Source organism: Musa acuminata, chromosome BXJ3-3 (genome assembly GCF_036884655.1).
Source record: "Musa acuminata AAA Group cultivar baxijiao chromosome BXJ3-3, Cavendish_Baxijiao_AAA, whole genome shotgun sequence".
NCBI lineage: Eukaryota > Viridiplantae > Streptophyta > Magnoliopsida > Zingiberales > Musaceae > Musa > Musa acuminata.
Window position 1 is genome coordinate 36,518,113 of NC_088351.1, and position 20,292 is coordinate 36,538,404.

Genomic DNA, 20,292 nt, shown 5'->3' on the forward strand with positions numbered 1-20,292 from the left:
GGAGGCACCGACCGCGGAAAACACTCTTCGCAGTGGCCTACGTCTGTGGGCCTCGCGTCGGTAATTGTGGGACCCGCGATGGCGACCAATGCAATTAATTCCTTGCTGATAGATATCTTTCTTGATGCCTTCTATCTCTCTGGAATCAAGAAGAAAGGAACTGTCAGAGAAGACAGAATTAAAAGAATGACAACGAACAAGAACAGTAACTAAAATAATTAGTTACAATTAATCACCATAGTAGGAATGATGCCTCTGATACAATCAATATTACGTGCATAAGAGTTGATGTCGTCACCTCATAAAACTAATTAGTATGAATCAATCTACCTAAACAGTGATGTTAGTAAACAAAAGAAACATCTACTCCGTATGTTTATGTTTGTGTCTATTAGATCTAACGGGACGTGTAACACAACTCAATTGTCTCCGAATCAAGCCCGCCTATTCAAGTCAACCTTATCTGACACGTCATTCAGATTATAGTTTACGTGGCAGTTAATTATATCTTAATCTTTATATTTTAAAAAATTACATTAACATCCTATAATTACAAAATAAAATATTTAAGCTTATTTATTTTAATATCATTGATAAAAATATAATTTTAATGTTCTAGACGATGATGATGGACAACAACATCGTTGAAGTCACGGATGACTGTTATGAATGTTTGTAAATGATGGTCACTCTACATATGCGTTAACGTCAATATAATTACCGAACAACCCTTTCATTGTTTTGTATTTACATCAACGGTTGACGCAGATACTAAGCGACCATTTCACTGCTTGACAACTACGTTGACATCGATGTAGATATAGAGCGATGATAGGTGAGGGTCACTTGACAAATGCAACGGCATCAACACAAATATAGAGCGGCCCTCACCTCTTACCATTGCTCTCTTCATCCATAACACTCACATACATCCCAAAACTATATTATCGTCTACCACTAATAATTAAAATATTTAAAATATATTTTATCTTTTGTTTTCATGTTTATGTTAGTAAAACTAATGATTTATGATAAATAAACCTAGATGTTTTATTTTTTATTTCAAATTATTTGTTGACTTGAACAAAGTAAGAAAAAACATGTGAAATAATTTAAATATTAGATAGGTTTATCAGGTAATATAGGTAACTATATTTTTCCACCATGACGCACATATCATGTCATTGCTCTTCACCAACTTGAGTAAAATAAAAAAATTTTACTAATAAATCTATATTCAAAATTATTTTATTCGATTTTTTTTTCTCTATCAAACCATCAAACTTTTAAATTATCAAACTTCTAAATTCTCATAGGGTCCTTTGGGAATTTGATGAGAATGTAATTTTTTAAAATATAAAAATTAACATACTAAAGATAATTAATTATAAAAAATAATATATAATTAGCCCTCAAATTAATTTAGATCAGAATAAGCTTCGGTTGGACTCTGGTTACAATACATATGTACCACATGTCCTAAATCATATTACAAAATCTCAGGTGATAGATAGTAACAACGATTTGTGTTACTTGTAACTCCGTGCTACTGATAATAATAATAACCTAAAAATTCAACAAATAATAAAAATGACCTATCTCAGACACAGACTTTTTTTTAAAAATTTGATGTAGACAACTAATTGAAAAGAACACGTACATTATTTATCGCAACAAAAGACCTAAAAAAAAGAACAAAAAAAAAAGGAAAACTATGGAAGATGCACTGACACACTGGTTCGAGGTAGAACACACATTGTAGCCTGCACATAAGAATGCCTCGATCTTCCTTGCTTCATGGTGAAAAGAAATCTTAGGGCATGCATGAGCAGTCTTTGTAGAGGATTTCTCTTGATGATATTGTTAATAGAACATTCTGGCCTGAGAAAATGGGGTCCTTGGGGAGCTTTTGCCCAGCATGTCAACTACCGGTCATTTTCAACCAAGTTGATCATTCTCCAATTGGTGCTGGATGAGATTGGTTTGTCAACAAATTAAGCAGAATTTTAAGCAAATGTTATAACTTAAAATGGATGGAATACAAATAGGCAATGATGTCAAAAATGGCTTTTCTTTCCTTAAAAAACATTTGTTATAACTTAAAAATGGATGGGATATAAATAGGCAACGATATGGAAAATGGCTTTTTTCCCTTAAAAATCAGCTGTTATAACTTAAAATGGACGGGATATAAATAGGCAATGATATCAAAAATGACATTTTTTTTCCTTAAAGTTCACCTGGACTGCCAGCTGCCTATCGTCATCTGGAGAACTGCTTGTCCAAGGTAATCTCAACTAACTGGATATTGCCCTGGAGTGAACAAGCTTTGCATGGTGGCATGAAAGAGTAGCCATCGAGAAGTTTTGAACATTTCAATCCCCATTTCACCATCAAAAACTCAATTAAGTGATGACCACTGTACATGAAAATATTCATTGTCAGTTACTACAGTATGTTGTCCTATAAACACACCTCCATGCAAAATTTAGCAACACAGAAAGATGAGGCCAAAACCTTCGATTGTGGTACGTTGTCATAAACACTGATCCAGGAGAATTTTCCAGAAGAAAAGCCACCGTCGCAAAGAGGTCATCAAAGTCTTCAGAAGACAGTGCCATATATATTTCAAATGTACTAAGCAAAATTTAAAGAAGCCAACTGCTTTTAGTGCGCTCAATCATATTCCTACCAGTTGAATCATAAAGAACATCAGCTCCAAGCACTATCTGAGGATGCAAATTAAACATAGGCTCGTCCCACTCCCCCCATGTGAGGCCCAATATCTTCAGACATAACAAAAAAACATTTCGATAGCAAATTAAAGAACCATTACCACATAAAAGGTGATTATGAGATTAAAATTTACTTCACAGTTGAGTTTGTTGAAATCACATATCCTTTTCATATTGTCCAGGACCTGCAAGCCCCCATCATCACAATCAGAAAAACTGTATACAAAAGAAATAACCAAATAGTGTTGATGCATTGACAATGATAATTAAGTTATATAAACAGGAAAATATGAGTGAACATAAATTCTGTAGCTGAATTATTATCCTCGTCTTCTTGCTAGACACTAAAAGCCAAAAATGTATTTCATAATCTTAGTATCGGATGTTCCTAATAAATCTAAGAAAATCCAAGCAACAAAAATGAAGAAAGTGTAGCAAAATTTAGTTGTGCTTCCTGTTTAGTGACCTGGAGAAAAGAAATTTTATTTTGTCATGTAGCAAAATTTACTAAAAGCAGGATTTTGAAGATAAACAGAATGTAGTTTGGCACTAAAACAACATGGGACAAAAGGACTTGTGGATACAGGAAGGGTACCACTATATAAGCTTCTTGGATTTGGTCTCACGTGCAATGCTAAAAGTCATTTGAAAAATTTTGCCACTCCTATAGTCTCCCTGACATCAAATACAATCAATGTTGCATCATCCTTTTCTCAAATTGGAGAGAACTTCATTTTCACCTTATCATGGAAGGCACAATATAAGATGCTTTACTTGAAGCATGCTTGTAAGAACTGAGGTCTGTCAATTATAATGTTTAATATCATCAGAGACTCGATCGTAGGTGTCCCTGATCTTAAATCTTTACCGTAGCAGGGAACACTTGAAAGCCTCAAACACAGCCCATCAAGCTTATAGCTTGGAACATCTTGGATCAACTGGTTGACCATCAATATATTTAACAACTTGTTGTTCCTCTAACACTATCAGGTCATAAACCACCAATAACATAGTTTTCAGTATGGTCACACAGAGATCAATTAGTGTGGAATTATTAATGAGAATAACTGAAGCATAAAACTAGTTCCATATTCATAAGCTCTCAGTTTACAGTTTCCAGTTACTCCTTTCTAGTTCAAGTGTTCCTTAACGACTCCCATAAATAAAGCTCATCTTTTTTCAGTGGTTAACTTCTGCTCTATAAAGGTATACCCATCTGAAATTTTCTTGATCAAAGGCACCCAGTTAATGAATTCTCTGCCTGCAAGCCTCCCCTGCTACTTAACAAGCTCTTACTTTATAAAGTTCTCCAAATATTGATCACAATGGCCAAATACCATTTACTCTCTCACAGAAGGCTTGACCATGGAATAATATCTAAATTCTTTTTATCATCATCACAACCTTGAGTTTCAGCAAGTGAAAAGTGCATGAATAAGAAAGCCACCTTCTTATTCTTAAGTCTCATTTCTATAAAATCTCAGCGATGATCTAAGAATAGTCTTGGTTCCTTATTGCCATGAAGTGGAAGTACAGCAGCTCAATCTTTCTAGGTTCAGTTTGCAGTATTTTGTTTCCTTTCATAACTGCAGGCTATTTTATTGTCAGATTTGATTTGATCCATCTTGTTTTTGAAATCCATGGTCACCATGAGCACATCAGATATCAATCCCGAATATATACCCATTTGTGAGTTTGGAAGCTAAATTATCTTGAAGATTTCATAAGAGGATTGCTATGGAAAACAATTCTTAAAAGGTTAACATGTGGCTTTTATAGTATTTCACAAATGACATAAATTTAGCATACCTGAGAACCCTTTGAGAAATATTCTAGTTAACTGATTAGTGTTTACACACACTAGACATGTATGTCATCTGCAGCAACTAAACCTAAATAGGCCCCAGTCAAGCAGAAGAATATAGTTAAATATTAATGCTTATATTAGACTACAAAACGGAACTGAACGTTTGTTACAAAAGAGGAGAGTATCTCTAGGTATAATACTGAATTAATGGATAAATTGAAACCTCTAAAAAAGTGAGTGTCTATTTTCTTTTTCTTTAATTTTTTTACTCAAAACCATGTAACTATTATTTCCACGTGAAGTAATCTTACCACCAAATTATTGCAATTAGTAATGTGGCATTTCCAAAACATTTTCTTGATAAAATGATAAAATGGACCAGAGAGAAAGGAGCTGGGCTGCTACTTATGTGTTTTGCCCATGGAAATATCAATAAAGGAAAATCTAAACCTCTGCTTGGTATGAATTATCTGTTAAGATGACATTTGCCCCTACTTTGGCTGCTACCAACCCAGGCAATGATGTTCCGGCACCTAACTGCAAAGTATTGAAGAAAAATATCAAAAGGTCAACAAACAAAATGACATGATGAAACAATCAGTTATGGCGTAAAATACTATCACAAACTTTTCTGGCTATCTCTGATAAAAAATAAGTTCTGGATATAGCTCCAACATCAAAAGACTAACTCAAATACCAGAACAAAAAATTAGCTACTTATTACATGGAAAGAGAAGATAGGTTGTGTGATTATTTATCAATAATTTATTACCTACAAAGCATGTAGGTTGCAGATCTTATTGTATATTCCTGCCAAAATAGTCAATGCTTATCAGTTCAGCAGCCATTGTTTGTAGTCTCCATTGATGAACAGTGAACACAGATGAGTTTTCTTCAAAAATGAAACATGATATCGATGACCAACAACATTCTCTTAAGGTTTATTTATATTCTACTAACCGAACGACAGACTTAATGTGCAGAACTCAGTTGTTGGGGGTTATAAAAAAAGTATAAGATACATATATTGATGAAAACATATAATATTTTGCAGTCCTCAGGCAAAGAACAAAGAAAGAACAAGTTTGCACCAAAAGATACTAATTGGGGCAAGCAGTAGCACTAAAGTGGCTATGCAAATTGGATACAATGTACAGTTTCTAACATTAATAACCGAAAATAAATTATTCTTTCTGGTCATCATAAATTTTAGGAAAAACATAACTAACTTGTGATTCAAGAATAAAAGAGGAAATAATCTAATTCCGAGATATTTAAACTTCTAGTTACCAACATATTAAAAATTTTGTTACTTCTTCAAGACAAAAGTATTGGTTACACTCCATATTCTCCTAATCTCAACTTTTAGCTCAAAATGGCATCATCCTTTTAATCCAAGTGAGTCAAGGAACTAAAATACTAGCAAGAAGTGTATCTAAAATCTGACAAGTTAACCTTCCAAATAAAATCTTTTTAGAATATAACAGTTGTTCAAAACCTAATAATGCCATGAAGCATTTCACTAAGCCCAACAAGAGGTGCACCAATATGACAACTTCTACTTAGGTACCTCAGCAGCAAACGAGGAAAACAGGATGCAGGGAGAGTATACTAGTTGGAAGATAAATTAATTTGAGCAAATAATTCTCAAAAACCAAAAGAATAAAAAAACTGTAATGGTAAGAGGACCTCAACAACTGAGATGCCAGAGAACCGCGATTTATGCTGCCATATGTACTCGGCAAGAACTTTGCTGCACGGCCAGACGAACATCCCGTAGTCTTCTCGCATATTCTGCGGGGTTAACCCACAATTACGGTAGAAGTAGAAGCTAATCTTTTCCGGCAATAATTGTATGGTCGTTATTTAAGAGGCAATAGTTGATTGGTCAATTGCTTACCTCGATAATATCGATGAAGAAAACATGGTCGTCGGCGGAGGAATCACCTCCGAAGTAATGGCGAGAGATAGTGGTCATGGTGCGGGGGGAGCTCGCCCCCGCGCTCGCGCTTGCTGTTGGTGATGGGACCAGCGAACTTGAGGCGGAAGCGGCATCGTCGTCCTCATTGTCGTCCTCCTCCTCCGTCGGGTCATCGTCGCTGCGCCCGCTTCCGCCACTCATCGAAGGAGGTCGATCGGACTTGGGTAATGGACTCGGGTGCAGTCATCTCCAGGGTTATGTCGTCAGGTAGGATTTGGGTCGGATCCATACAACATCCACACCCAAAGTCCGAACCCAACCCAGATGACATGTATCAGGTAAATTCATATCCAACCCGAATCCGGTAAGAGTTTTATTGTGAATTAAAATTCAATATCATTTCCTAATTGTAATTCTAATTTTTTGTCATTTTTTATTTGTTTATCTATACAATTTTCTAACTGAAATAAATCTAAGAAAAGTCATGCTCACCTTTTTTCCCAGCAAGTTCATAAGTTTCATTACATATCAGAACTTTTTAGTCAAAATTATAAAAACCAAGAAAAGTCAAAATGTAATGGTTTCTGATCAATTAAAAATTTAAATAATATATCAACAATTTTTTTATGGAAGAATAATTATCTTCTTGGATTTTGTTCCTTTTTTTATTTTTAAAAATATTTTTTGAATTGACTATAATGCTCTTGATGTACATACCCATAATTTTTAGGTTATTTTACTTTTTTGTAAAATTTTAAAAATCAGATATTTATCAAAGCACATATTATCCAACTCATCCTTTGTATTTTCTTCTTCATGTTCTAATTTATTCTTTTCTTAACATAAAAGTAAGATATAGATATACTCAATAACTTATTGACATTGATCTAAATATTTTAGATACACTGCTATAAAATTTACATCTTATCTTAGTGATCCTATTCTTCTGATCAAATCAAAACATTTGATGCACTGCCTAAATGGATTATTATAACATGTTATAAAATAAGGTAAGTATCTGAACCTTTGTTTGTTTAAGAATACATCAAGAACAAAGTCACTTGGTTGATGGGGCTAATAAGTTCAATGCAATATAGTTGTTCAATACATATATAATCTAATGTAGTAGTACTTGGGAGTTTTAGTCAAACCCCTAACTTAATTATTATTTGGATTAAATTTGTGGTAAATAGTTCTATAGGACCAAACCCTACATTTATGAGTGGTACTTCATTGGTACATACATGCACTCCTATGCATTATCAATCTGCATATCCTATGCATGCATGAAGACATATCTGAAGTTACTACGAATACTGAAGCTAAAACATCAAAACAACAACAAAATGATGGTTTATGAAGCCATAATCTACTACATATGCTTCAGGACAGTTCACTAGTACAGTAACAATGGCTTCAAATAAAGCACCAACACAAAATAGACATCAGAGAGAGAGAGAGAGGGAGAGGGAGTTTGGAAGCATAGGAAGGGAGCCCTTTGAGTGTCCAAAAGAGAGAAAGAACAGCATCCTACAAGAAGCTTTTCTCCTTAAGCCAAGTCCTCTGTGAAGTGTGCACTCTTCTCCTTCATTAAGAAGAGCAGCTCCTCGCACCTAGTCGACCTCCCACTGCTTGCGGAGACCGAGCTCATCCCCTGCCCCAGAGTAGCCCTCATTGCTGAGCGGCCTCATGTCTCTCATCCGTTGCCAAGTGCCACATGATATAGAGGCCAAGAAATGATGGATGATGAGCTGCTGTCGCTGTTGGGCTATTAGATTTGCCTGATGACAAGCTGCAAAAGGTGTGCTGTATTTACTCAGAGAAAGCTGCTGCTTACGCTGGGTTTCATTGTGGAAGAAAAGGGAAGCACCTTCGCAGGGAAAGATTGGCGCAAACCCACCTCTAATGGGGGCAGTGAAAAGAACGCGATAATCTAGGGAGAAGAGAGAGAAGAGACTTAGTGTTTGGATCATATGTCACTGTGTGTATACTTGAATGCATTATTGGTACTTTACTGCACAGTAATCCATAAAACGCAGTGGTACTCCACTCAAGATCCTAGAGCTACAATATAGCCTTGGGAAGAAAAGCTAGATGCTAGCCAAAGCCTAAAGGCACGTACGAGTTCTTAGGTCATTTACTGTCTGCATTTTATACGTAAGAAATGAGATATTTAGTGTCTAACTTGCAGCCAATCTGCATTCAATCTTTGCTTGAAATCTCAAAGGCGCAGAACATTTAGTTGATGACTTTTATTGCCTTACATAAAGTTCGACACCAAGAAAAGATCCATATAATCTTTCCTTCGTAGTTGAATCATTATTGGACCTGTCATTATTAGTTGTGGTATCAGCGCATTCATAAAGAATGAGACTCGGCTCCAAGTAGTCTCCGCCGCTGATGGTGAATAGGCGATGCAATACGTCGAACACCTGACGAGATGCACTCTCTCGCCCGTAGTTCCGGTGGCGTCACTGCCACCATAAGAAGTGCGAAGCCCTTCGTCCACCCTGATGGCGCGAAGCCTTCGGTTGCAGCGAAGATGTAGCTGATGATAAGCGCAGGCAACAACAACGGACCAAAGTTGACGTCCATCTCCATGCTCGTCTCGGAAGCCTGAGACGAACATTCTTTTGAGATTCCCTTAATGCGAGGAAGAAGGTAAATGCTTGCGGGTGTGAGGGCTGTCGCCTCATCCACAACTTGCGGAGTTCCATGCTGTCTCTCTCGTGGCTTCAATTTGTTTATCCGGACAATGAATTATGTTTCTTGTGGTCTCTTTGTCTTCTCAGATCGATCACATGGCTCGTGTACTTCCTGCTCGAAGTGGGGGATCGAATAACATGGTGTTATCTTGATCACATGATTTCTATGTTGGTATGAATCACATGATTAAATGAAGACTAATATGTGACATGATAGTATTTTCGGATAATAAACACTTTCTATACACTATCATAACAAAAACTACTATTGAAACTACATTAATTGGTCTAATAGTATGTCCATTTCATATATGATGTAAGAAAAATGTTCTCTTAAAATTTAAAGAACCAATATTTTCTTGACTTGTAAATCAATTAAGTTGTTGACATCAAAGTTTTTAGTCTCGTATTATATCGACTCGGTATGTCATGATACCAACGTACGGAGCGATACATCTAATATATATATAAAACAGTTCAAATTTATCTAAAAAAAAAAAATATTATGATAGGATTTTTAAGTTAGAAATAAATATACATTTAGTATAGTTTTCATAAAATTAATATAAAAATAAAATCACATATTTTTTTCGGGCTTTGAGTAGCCTTATACAATGTTCATAATTTCAATTTGTTTCATATCGTCCTTCCGTTAATATTAAATTATCTATAGAAAATTTATTTGAATTATTATATTATTTTATATACAACTTAAACTTTAATATTCAAATAAATTAAGTAATCAGATATACCTGATTCTACTACTAAAGACAATAATGGACCTCCACAAGTGATAGATTGGGATCATCGATCATATATATCTATATATCAATTTGATATGCTTATCAGATCTAATCATAAAATTGATCATTCGACATAATGTATTAATATATTGTATGTCATTGGTATATCAATGTGATGATGATCATAGGTTGAACATCGTGAATCTATAAATCGTTGCTTTGTAAAATTTAGGAGAGTGAAAATATAATAATAAGAGAGAAGTTGCGAGTAAAAATGAGTTTGAAAGAATTTAAGAGAGTGTTGAAGCGTAATAGATTGAAAGAGGAGAGTGGAAAGAGTTTAAAAATCTTTTAGGATGCCTCCAATGATTAAAATTGATTATTTGAAAATCATTATCAATCGATAATGATTGATTTTGATCGATAACACTCGGTATAAGTTGATAATGGTTAAAATTTTAAGCGTTATCACTCGATATAATCCTATATCGGGCAACAGTGAACGATTCGCATATTGATAAATTAACAGACAAGTATCTATCACCAGTATCGAGTGATATGGTATGAAATTAAAAATCCTACTTAGATATTCTTTTTCCAAATTGATCACCTTCCTAATGTTACATAGTTATGGGCTAATCAAATTAATAACTCAATTATTCTATGGAATCGTACCATGACAAATCAACGTGATGTTTAATCTCACATTTTTAAAAGTGAGTAAAAAACATGAATTAATCTATAAAAATTTGATGAGCGTATCACCATAAAATTGAGTTTAAATATAGTAGCAGTGGTGATTGATGCAATATGATAATAACATTAACATCGTATTTTTAATCCAAAAATATTTTTAAATTGAAATAAATTAGATGCTGGGAACATGCGATCATGCATGACATAATGTTGTTAACAAGGATGAGGACGCTATTCCAAATATTGCTAGCGAGGTTCGTGTGAAAACGCCTTCGACCACTGGGACTTGGCTGCTAAAGCCAGAGTAAGCGAAATCGCCGCCAAGAGCCGTCCTCCTTGAAGGGCAATCCTACTTTTCTTGGATCACTGGTACAAGGAACGCATCCCGCGTATCTGAGGCGTTCTGGAGGCGATTCCCGTCCGGAAGGTGGGTTTTACGGCAAATTCCTCTCTAACGCCTCGGATTTGGGGGGTGATTCCTGAGCGGCGATTTCTTTTGGGTGGAGTCCCTGGTTGAGATTGATGGGAAGGAAGATGTTCTGTTGAGGACCAGCGAACAGATCGTATTGCTTGCTTCCGCGACTTGATGTTCGTCGGTCTCGCCATCGGACGTTGGATTTGCAAAGGTAACCGATGAAGTATCAAACTTGTAGTCCTTGGTTTTAGGTTGTTGATCCGTAATGTGATTTGACTAAGACTACATGGGATTAGACCGAGGGTTGAGTTTTTGCTGGCCCTCCAGATCCAGTAGTTTTAATTAAACTGCCTTTATCTGATGTCTTTATCTTGCAACTAATGCAATTGATATGCTTCCTTTTGATCCAGACTAAAAGAAGGTCAGGGCTTTCAATTTAAGAAGGCAAATTAAGAGAGGACAGATGTTGAGAACTCAAACGTGGGCTTAGATGAGATGAGGGATGTTTGCGAAATTGATGAACCTATTGAAGGCCTGCTGGCGGCCATCATCACACAAATATGCCCACACAGGCTCTGATGTGGTTGGTTGGCAGGATGGGCTTCTCTGGTACAAGGACAGCGGGCAGCATGTTTACGGTGAGTTCTCCATGGCTGTGGTACAAGCTAACAACTTGCTTGAAGACCAGAGCCAGATCGAGTCAGGACCTTTGAGCTCACTTGAATTTGGACCATACGGGACTTTTGTTGGGGTTTATGATGGGCATGGTGGTCCAGAGACTTCCCGTTATGTCAATGATCATATCTTCCAGCACCTAAAGAGTAAGTTCTTAACTTGCATTACTCAATCTCATTTTTAAACATTAATTATTGCTCAATTAATTGGTACTTCAGTCTTGCTTGGACAGGAAAATATGTTGCTCATTTAGAAGATAGTTATATCGCCATCATATGGATTTCTTATATGAATTTTTGTTGAAAACCTTGTATACAATTTTATGGCGATTAAATGGGTAGTTAGTTTCCTCAATTCCCAAGCAAGCTCTTATCTGGATTTACATAGAGGGTAACCAATGTTGTATTGTCTGTCAAGTAACTCAGTTGCAACTAGCTTTATCTGCTGTCTAGGATTGTTATAATGATGCCAAGAACTAATTATATGAATAACGAAATTGTTTCTTTTTCAGTTGGGTTATGCTGCTTCTTGGAAGTCGCTAATCCATTTTTTCTTCTTCTTGCATTATGTTTTAAGTCATGAATATCTAATGCATCATATCTCAATTCTCTTCTCCTACCATCTATTAGAATCTTATTCTGATTTGCTGCTAGTTCTCAAGTTATTGTAATGCAGATGTATGCATGCATTTCAGTGGCATCATTTAATATCTTTAATATAGTTTGTACGTTGTAGTTATTAGGACCTATTTGATTGAAGTGGTTGTGTTGGCAGGATTTGCAACAGAGCAGGAGTTGATGTCGGCTGATGTAATACGAAAGGCATACCAAGCAACTGAGGAAGGATTTACCTCCCTGGTGACCAAACAATGGCCTGTAAAACCTCAGATTGCAGCTGTCGGCACGTGTTGTCTGGTTGGTGTAATCTGTGGTGGTATGCTACATATAGCTAATCTTGGGGACTCCCGTGTTGTTTTAGGGAGAGTTGTCAAAGCAACTGGAGAAGTTTTGGCTGTGCAATTGTCAGTTGAGCACAACGTAGGAATTGAGTCTGTGCGACGAGAGTTGCAGTCAATGCATCCCGATGATAAACAAATTGTTGTTATGAAGCATAATGTTTGGCGTGTGAAGGGCCTAATCCAGGTGCATATCATATTTGTGTGTGTATATATATGCATGTGCCATCTGTGGGTTTAATTTTCATACATAAGATAAATTATTTTCTTAAACATTACTTACTATCTATATATGCTTCACCCAAATTTTCACAAGAATATGTATAATCAGTATAAGGGGACTTATTGGACACTTTAGTTGCGCTACGTGCGTGCAACCTACCAAGCATTACTTTGGTAAAAAACACACTTGGAATTTTCTCAATGGCCACTCCATGTGGCAATTTAGTTAGTTTTGCTTAGAGATTAAGTACATAAACATGTTAAGTAAGATAGTTTTCATGTTTCTCTGCCTAAGATATGTTTCCATGAGAAAGGAATTAAGTGGAAACATGTGTTGTTACTTGTTAGGTGGTAGAGTCATAAATGCAATTCATATCTTCAAATTGAACTACATGAAAAATAAGCTATTATGAAAACATGGAAAAAATTGTATTTAAGGTCAAAATATATTAATTAAACAACTGAAATTTTAAATTTAAACACTATGCACAATAACATTGACTTTCTTAATAAGAATTTCAAAGCTCACTATTGCTTTGATCATTTCAGAGCTTAAAAATGTACAAAGAGAGTAAGCCACTAAGAATGCTCATTAGTAATATAAGTAATTCTGGTATTTCTTATGTATCCTTCTTGTGAATTGTGATATTAAATTTTATTCAGAACCAATGGAGAGATGCATAACGATTGAAAAATTGAATTCATATCATTGTTATGGCTGGCTGACCCTCCCCAAATCTTGCTTTGGGCGGAAGCCTTGTGGATGGGGTTTTTCCTTGTTTTAAGATAATATTTATATAGTATTGTCATCGGACTTTAATTCCATTATGGACTTAGAGGCAAATGTCTTGGTGATGAATTTTACATACAGGATTAGTATTTTTTTTGCCATCATGTTTTACAATCATTTTTGCCATGCTTTTTCTAGAACTCCATATTATTCTTTTGACATCTGATAAAATATGATATTGCATAGGTTTTGCAGTCTTTGTTGCTAAAGTTTTCTTCTACTCTTATTCCAAACTGATTATCTCAGTCCCTCTGCAACCACCTACTGGTGTTTGATTGAGCTTTTAGATTATTGGAGCTGTAGCATTTTATGTGGCATTGAGTTTGAACCATAATCTTATGATCTTATCTATATTTCCGGACATCATTTGCATTTTCTTTTATTGTGGGAGAGAGTGCTTTTCTTCTGACCGAAGAGTTGAGTAAGAAGGATAACTTATCAAGTTACTCAAAAAGCTTTTCCGTTTTATCATTTTTTTTCTCATTTTAATGATTATAAAGGTTCCATCAATAGTTATGTCAGAGAAAATCTTATGCAGGTAGTAAGCTAATCTTTAAGAGTCGGGGGAGCCAACTGGAAAATTCTCCATGTGTTCACACACCATCTTTAAAATAAAGCTTAAAGAAGAAAAGTTTTTGGCCTTTTTTTTTTACTTCCATGTACAAACACTTTCACATAGCTTTGAAGAATTTGTGGATTTTATATCCTTCTTTAAATAATATGCTGACTGAAAATTTGAATCACCCTATCATTCACAGAAGTTGTTCGCTGATTCAACTTAAAGCATCCTTTGACTAATGGCATCCATGAAAATACTGTAGAAAATGTTATGGAATCACTTTCTTTTGGGACCTTTATTCAAGATGTTTGATTAGCATGGATTTACTTACATGTAATCTAGGACATCATAAAAAAATACCCGGTTGCACTTATTTTAGCAGTTTTCAATACTGATTTTCTACTACTATGAAGGGCATTATTCCTAGTGGAACTAAATTATCCTAGTCAAGTTTGCCTCTGTCTAGTTCTGGTTATGCATTGCCACTTTACGGAGGCTTTTTCTGTTGGTTTAAGCTTGAGATAGAATAGTGTGATGAATAACTTTAACCTGCTTAGATGTGACAAATGATGTCAAAAAGCCTAATTATTCTAGGGTTTTATCTTTCAGTAGGATATAGGGAATTTATGTGGTTGAATGAAAGAATAACTGACTAATTTATACTTAGATAGCTGGCATAAGTCTTCTCAAGTTCTTGAGTATTGTAGGTAATAATGTTCAATTTATATGTTAGTGTTGCATTTAACAAGCACTTTGTTATTTTAGAAGAATTCTCCCTGACCTATCAACTAGAATAATTTTTTCCAATTAAAATATAAAAATCAACCAGGCATAGCCTCTGTAGGTTCCTATGCCTTAAATCCTAAGCAGAGTCGGTTTCTATTTGTACTAAATGCTGAAAATATCTTAAGAAATCCCTAAACTATCAAGTAAAAGTATCTAGGTTGATCTGTAGCAATTTAATGCTTCCTTTCAGTTACCTTGGTTGCACCTCTGGATGAGCCCATGATATAATCTGATTTCGAAGTCTATCCTAGAAGCCTCAGCAGGCCCCTAGATCAACCCAGAAAAATATCAGCAGCTGCTTAAAATTTCAGCTTACAAGAAAATGATGTTGGAACTTCAGATTGTAGCTGATCGACCTGTTCAACTCTTCAGAAGCTCTTCGACAGCTGGAAAGCACACCAAAGGGTGTATCACTTGAATATCTTATAGCCCCAAAGCTACATCATGGCCAGAGATCATTTCTTTTGCTGGATCAACACTATGGCTTCAACTGTTGATGATAATCAAGGGCAGTTGGTGAAGACATATGCAGCAAATTTCTGACTTACTCAGATATTCCAAAAGTCTTCCACAAGTTGTGACGGTGAATGACAAGTTGAAAAAGATTTTGTTGGGTTCAAATTTCATCGAGTGAAGTGATTCCAAGATCTAAATGTTTTCTGGTCCCTACTGCGATAGAACACATCATGACGATTTTTTTCACCAACTTGTAGGCCCTAATTTGCAGCATTTTATTTTGCTTTAGCATGCATGAAGAAAAAGAAGGATGCAAGCTTAAAGATGTCAAAATACAGTTTGATCCTGGACACCTGGATATAGTGGATCCAAGTGAGTGAAAACATTTGCATTTTGGTCTAATCTCAGACCACTTGCATCTTTCTGGGGCTCAGCCAGGGTCTATTTGGTCCTAGGTCAGCCTTCCCAACAATGACAAGGGCACAACACAGGGCTGACATAGCTTGGTTTGGCCTTTGATAGCTTGGTGCAGCCTACAGCATGTCAGTCCAGCAGATTCTGCTCAAAGCACTCTAGTCCAGCTCTCTATGAGGCCTGTCGAGCTTGGGAGTGGGGTTTACAGCTCAATCCTAGTCAACTTACAGAAGGAAAGGACTTCATCATGTATTCTCATCCACTCTGTGTGATAGTAGGTCTAGAGTTTACTTAGTAATTTTCAAACATGTGTATGGTTCATTTAATCAGCTATTGTGGAGAGCCTTTGGTATCCAAGTTTTAGTCTTCTTGGTGGCTAAGAGTCCTAATATGTTTGTAATATAACTGATCCTGTGTGTTCAACCTTCATTTATGATTTTATATTTAGCTGTTTTTCAATTTCTTTTGTTTCTTCATTCTGATCAAGAATACATGACTATTGCAGATCTCCAGGTCAATTGGTGATGTGTACCTAAAGAAGGCAGAATTTAATCGTGAACCATTGCATGTGAAATTTAGACTTCGTGAACCTTTCAAGAAGCCTATACTGAGCTCAGTGCCATCAATTACTGTACAACCACTACAACCTCAAGATCAGTTCCTTATATTTGCATCTGATGGCCTTTGGGAGCATCTTAATAATCAAGAAGCTGTTAATATTGTTCAAAAGAATTCTCACAGTGTGAGTTCTATATTCAATTCTTCGCATGTGGTATCGATAATTATGGTTTTGATTTCACGAAATTGTCTCATACTTTGTTGATCTGATCTTGGAATCCATATCTTTCCTAATTTCCAACTGGTATTGAGTACTCATTTTATAGAATGGGAGCATATGACAAACATGACAATTGCAATAAATAGCAAACAAAATAGTAGCATCTCTGTTCCATAGTGGTAGCCTTTTTTTCTTTCCTTTTTTGCCTTTTTTGCTGCCTTTTCCTCCTTTTATTTCACTCACCTCTCTATTCTTTCTTCTTTTGAGGTCATTAAATGGCATAAACTTGGCCAGTTGCTATTGAGTTCGGTCAGTTTTAGTTGATTTTGACCAAATTTTTGGTTATACAGCTAGAAATTGATCAAAAGTACATTGGTCTTTATTAAACTTGATAGGAATCGGGCTTATACTATTGAAATAAGATGATTTCACAACCTGTATGTGGGAGGAATAAACAGACTGCTATAGCCTTAGCAACAACATTAAAACCCTGTGCCACTTCCGTCACCAGAGCACCTCTCTTTTAGGGGCTCGGGCAATCTATTAAGCAGTTGAATTTTCCAAAGTAAAGCAAAAGTCATCGTCTGAATTGGCTCTTCTTTGTACAAGTGTTTTCAATGCATAGCTACTCTTGGGGACTCCAAATTTGGTATGGCTTTCTTTCACTTGGGAGTATGTTACTATATAGTGGTACAAATAATACTCAGGATAGGCGAAGTACATACATGGAGATGATTTTTGGAGACCTTGATGGTTAAATTTGGAGTGAATTATAGTATCAAGCTTCATAATTGATTGAGATGGGAATTGTAACAAAATATCAGGATGAATTTGTGAGAATTGGTATTTGGTACCATGATTCCAGGTATCTGATAGATTATCGATAGCCTAAAAGATTGTAGGCATACTGAGGTATCGACAGTCAATCTGTCTACTGCTTGCCACTTTTGCTGTGGCCAAAGTTGTAGAATAACATCTTTCCCACTAGGAGGCCTTGCATACCCGAAGAACAAAGGTTAGCGGATCTCACACTAACCTGATGAATCTATATTAACTATTTCTTTTGCAAACAACACTAGCCCATTAACAAAGGGGGTATCCTCTGCTTTAGGTGAAAGCCAGTTAGTATGCTGATCTTGGCTGAGAAGAAGGGCTTTGCTTGGAATTGGCTTTGCCACTAAAGAAAATATAATGAAGTTTCCTACAAGCGATGTGACGAATCTGAGTTCTGCTGGCCCTGAAATTTTCAGCTTCTCTGTTTGATTGCTCTCTGCAATACTAATTGACACTGATTAGACCAATAACTTCATCACATTTAAGCTCATTTAGAAATTAAAGTTTGATATGGAGCCAATTATATTCTTCATTGTCTTGAAGATCAGAAGCGAAGCAACCAATATCCTTTAGAGGTTCAAGGCAATAGAATGATGCAGATGTCTATTGCATTCCACTTATAGGAGTTGTCATCATCATTTCGTGGATGGTTGATCAGTTTAGAGATGTACATGGGAGTTCCAAAACATGATGAAGTTCAATCACCAAGGCAAGTCAATCTCAAAATTGAAGGCATGGGGGCTTTTACAATAATGGAGATGACTATCATTACTTGCTTGATAATGTGAGTCAGGTGTTGTTTGCGATCTCCATTCTTTGTCGTCACCATGTCAGGCCACATTCACACATGACACAAAGTTAGGGATTATGATACATCGAGTGGGTAGTAGTCACGTGGACCCATATTACTACAAAAATGCAGAAATGGCTTGGGTTTTATAAATTAATTTGGTTAATTTAAAAGTGTGTTCCATCATCAGTCATGTTTAGCATATTGTAACTAGGGTTGGCCTTTAGTAGCCCTATAAAGTATAAATAAGTCTACCGAAACTCTTGTATATATTTCGTGGCTATTTTACAGTATAGTTTTTAGCAATAAAATATTTTAATAACTTCAACTAATCTTCTCATATAGGCCTTTCTCTATCTCCAAATAGAGAAACATCAGTTAGTAGTGGCTACTCTACACTTGACATCACATATGTAACACATGGAACTGAGAACCATGCCTATTTCAGATGCAGGATGCATGTGATTCTATGAAATGCTTATAGCTAATAGTTTAGAAATGACTGAAATTGCAAAATTCTTTTACAAATTTGACTCAGAGCTTCTCGTAGGCACCACAACCATGATGCCTTTATGCATGTATATCTGATCAAAATGTTTAAAGATTGTCAGATGGATACCCAACACATTGACACATCTGAAAGTGGGGTTTGACGTTTGGTAACAATGTCTACAATGTATTGTTTACCATGAGTACTGGTTAGCAGTTTATTTCTGTTGATTTAGATAATTGATTGTGGTGCTTTTAATTATTGAATCGTCCATTGGACAAAAGTTCTATTAACATGCCTTTCAGTATAGCACATTGTTTGTATTTGTATATAGTTGGGTCTGATTAATTCAAATCAATTAAACCTGCAGGGAAGTGCTCGAAGGCTTGTAAAAGCTGCCCTTCAAGAAGCAGCCAAGAAACGGGAAATGAGGTACTCTGATCTCAAGAAGATTGATCGTGGAGTACGTCGGCATTTCCACGATGACATAACTGTTATCGTCGTGTTCCTTGACTCCAATCTTGTTAGCAGAGCCAACTCACTCAGGGGCCCCTCTCTGTCAGTGAGAGGGGGTGGTATTAATGTGCCACACAAATCTCTTGCTCCTTGGACAACTCCAACAGAGGTCTGAGCCTCCCCGATGGATTCATCTCGGTTCATTAATCATATGTACTAAATTAAACCAGACCAACCTCCATGATCGAGCTCTCGATTACATAAGCAGAGATTAACTTCAGCAGATAATATGTCTGTCTTAACCTACGACATTGTACTATTTCTTACACACAGGATCATTACCCTAGCAGTATGCTTATTTCAGGCATCAGCAGTGGACCTCCAGCACGATGGCATTCACTCTGAATAATTTTCCTTATCATGGACCTCATGCCTCTTTCTTTGATCCACTTGGTCTTCAGAATATGCCAGAACAGGGCCTTTCCTGGTGATCGAACTCCCTGATGTTGTCACTAACCGATAACTGCTAGCAGAGCAGAATCTTGAGTAACTTATCCTTCATCCATCAGGACAGATAGGAGGTGTCCAGTGAGGTGATTTCTTACTGCACACATGGATTGGTTATATGTCATGAGAAACAGTAGGTGCATGTGTTGTATGAACTGCAGCTGAATTGTTTTTCATCTATATATAAGAAAAACATGGGGAGGTGATATGAACAAGTAAAGAACCATGTATTTCAAGTGTTCCTGTGTTTACATATAAACTAACTATGCTATCATTCTTCATATAGCTTGGAAACCTTATGGTAGGAGGAATCTCTTGAGTGGCCACCTTCATTCTAGTGCTCGACTAAGAATTGATTTGCACTACTAGTGTTATGTTTTATTTTTAATGGCAGCAAAAGTTATATATAGAAATAGTTGAGATTTTATGTTGTTGTTATACTATTATGTTTCATTAAATTTATCTTTTATTTGTTCAATCATTTAAGCTTACAATATATTTATGTGAATCAATCCTATAATTGCCTGCCAACTCACGAAATCACCTCTTGCCAAGTTC

The 20,292-nt window shown here is 36.0% G+C and overlaps 2 protein-coding genes across 2 annotated transcripts; one reads left to right on the plus strand and one right to left on the minus strand.

Moving 5' to 3' along the window:
- Window positions 1–1,488: 1,488 nt before the first annotated feature.
- LOC135632445 (uncharacterized) lies at window positions 1,489–6,681 on the minus strand. The gene is made up of 8 exons (XM_065141039.1): window positions 6,443–6,681; window positions 6,232–6,336; window positions 4,993–5,079; window positions 2,870–2,920; window positions 2,693–2,786; window positions 2,518–2,602; window positions 2,241–2,419; window positions 1,489–1,968 (listed from the first exon to the last, which is right to left on the minus strand). Exons 1-7 carry the CDS (start codon window positions 6,662–6,664, stop codon window positions 2,263–2,265), a joined length of 801 nt encoding a protein of 266 aa, XP_064997111.1. The 5' UTR covers window positions 6,665–6,681; the 3' UTR covers window positions 1,489–1,968; window positions 2,241–2,262.
- A 4,157-nt stretch (window positions 6,682–10,838) lies between these two features.
- On the plus strand, window positions 10,839–20,015 carry LOC135632674 (probable protein phosphatase 2C 60). The gene is made up of 6 exons (XM_065141339.1): window positions 10,839–11,233; window positions 11,433–11,843; window positions 12,472–12,839; window positions 16,385–16,621; window positions 19,142–19,396; window positions 19,592–20,015. The coding sequence occupies exons 2-6, from the start codon at window positions 11,525–11,527 to the stop codon at window positions 19,634–19,636; spliced, it is 1,224 nt and encodes a 407-aa protein (XP_064997411.1). The 5' UTR covers window positions 10,839–11,233; window positions 11,433–11,524; the 3' UTR covers window positions 19,637–20,015.
- Window positions 20,016–20,292: the final 277 nt, after the last annotated feature.

Coding starts and splice junctions, on each gene's coding strand:
- LOC135632674 (XM_065141339.1), top strand. CDS start 11,525: ATGTTTGCGAAATTGATGAACCTATTGAAGGCCTGCTGGCGGCCATCA. Junction 11,844..12,471: donor TATCTTCCAGCACCTAAAGA/GTAAGTTCTTAA, acceptor TTGTGTTGGCAG/GATTTGCAACAGAGCAGGAG. Junction 19,397..19,591: donor CTTGGACAACTCCAACAGAG/GTCTGAGCCTCC, acceptor TGCTTATTTCAG/GCATCAGCAGTGGACCTCCA.
- LOC135632445 (XM_065141039.1), bottom strand. CDS start 6,664: ATGAGTGGCGGAAGCGGGCGCAGCGACGATGACCCGACGGAGGAGGAG. Junction 6,337..6,442: donor TCTTCATCGATATTATCGAG/GTAAGCAATTGA, acceptor TTAACCCCGCAG/AATATGCGAGAAGACTACGG. Junction 2,603..2,692: donor TGTTCTTTATGATTCAACTG/GTAGGAATATGA, acceptor TGTCTTCTGAAG/ACTTTGATGACCTCTTTGCG.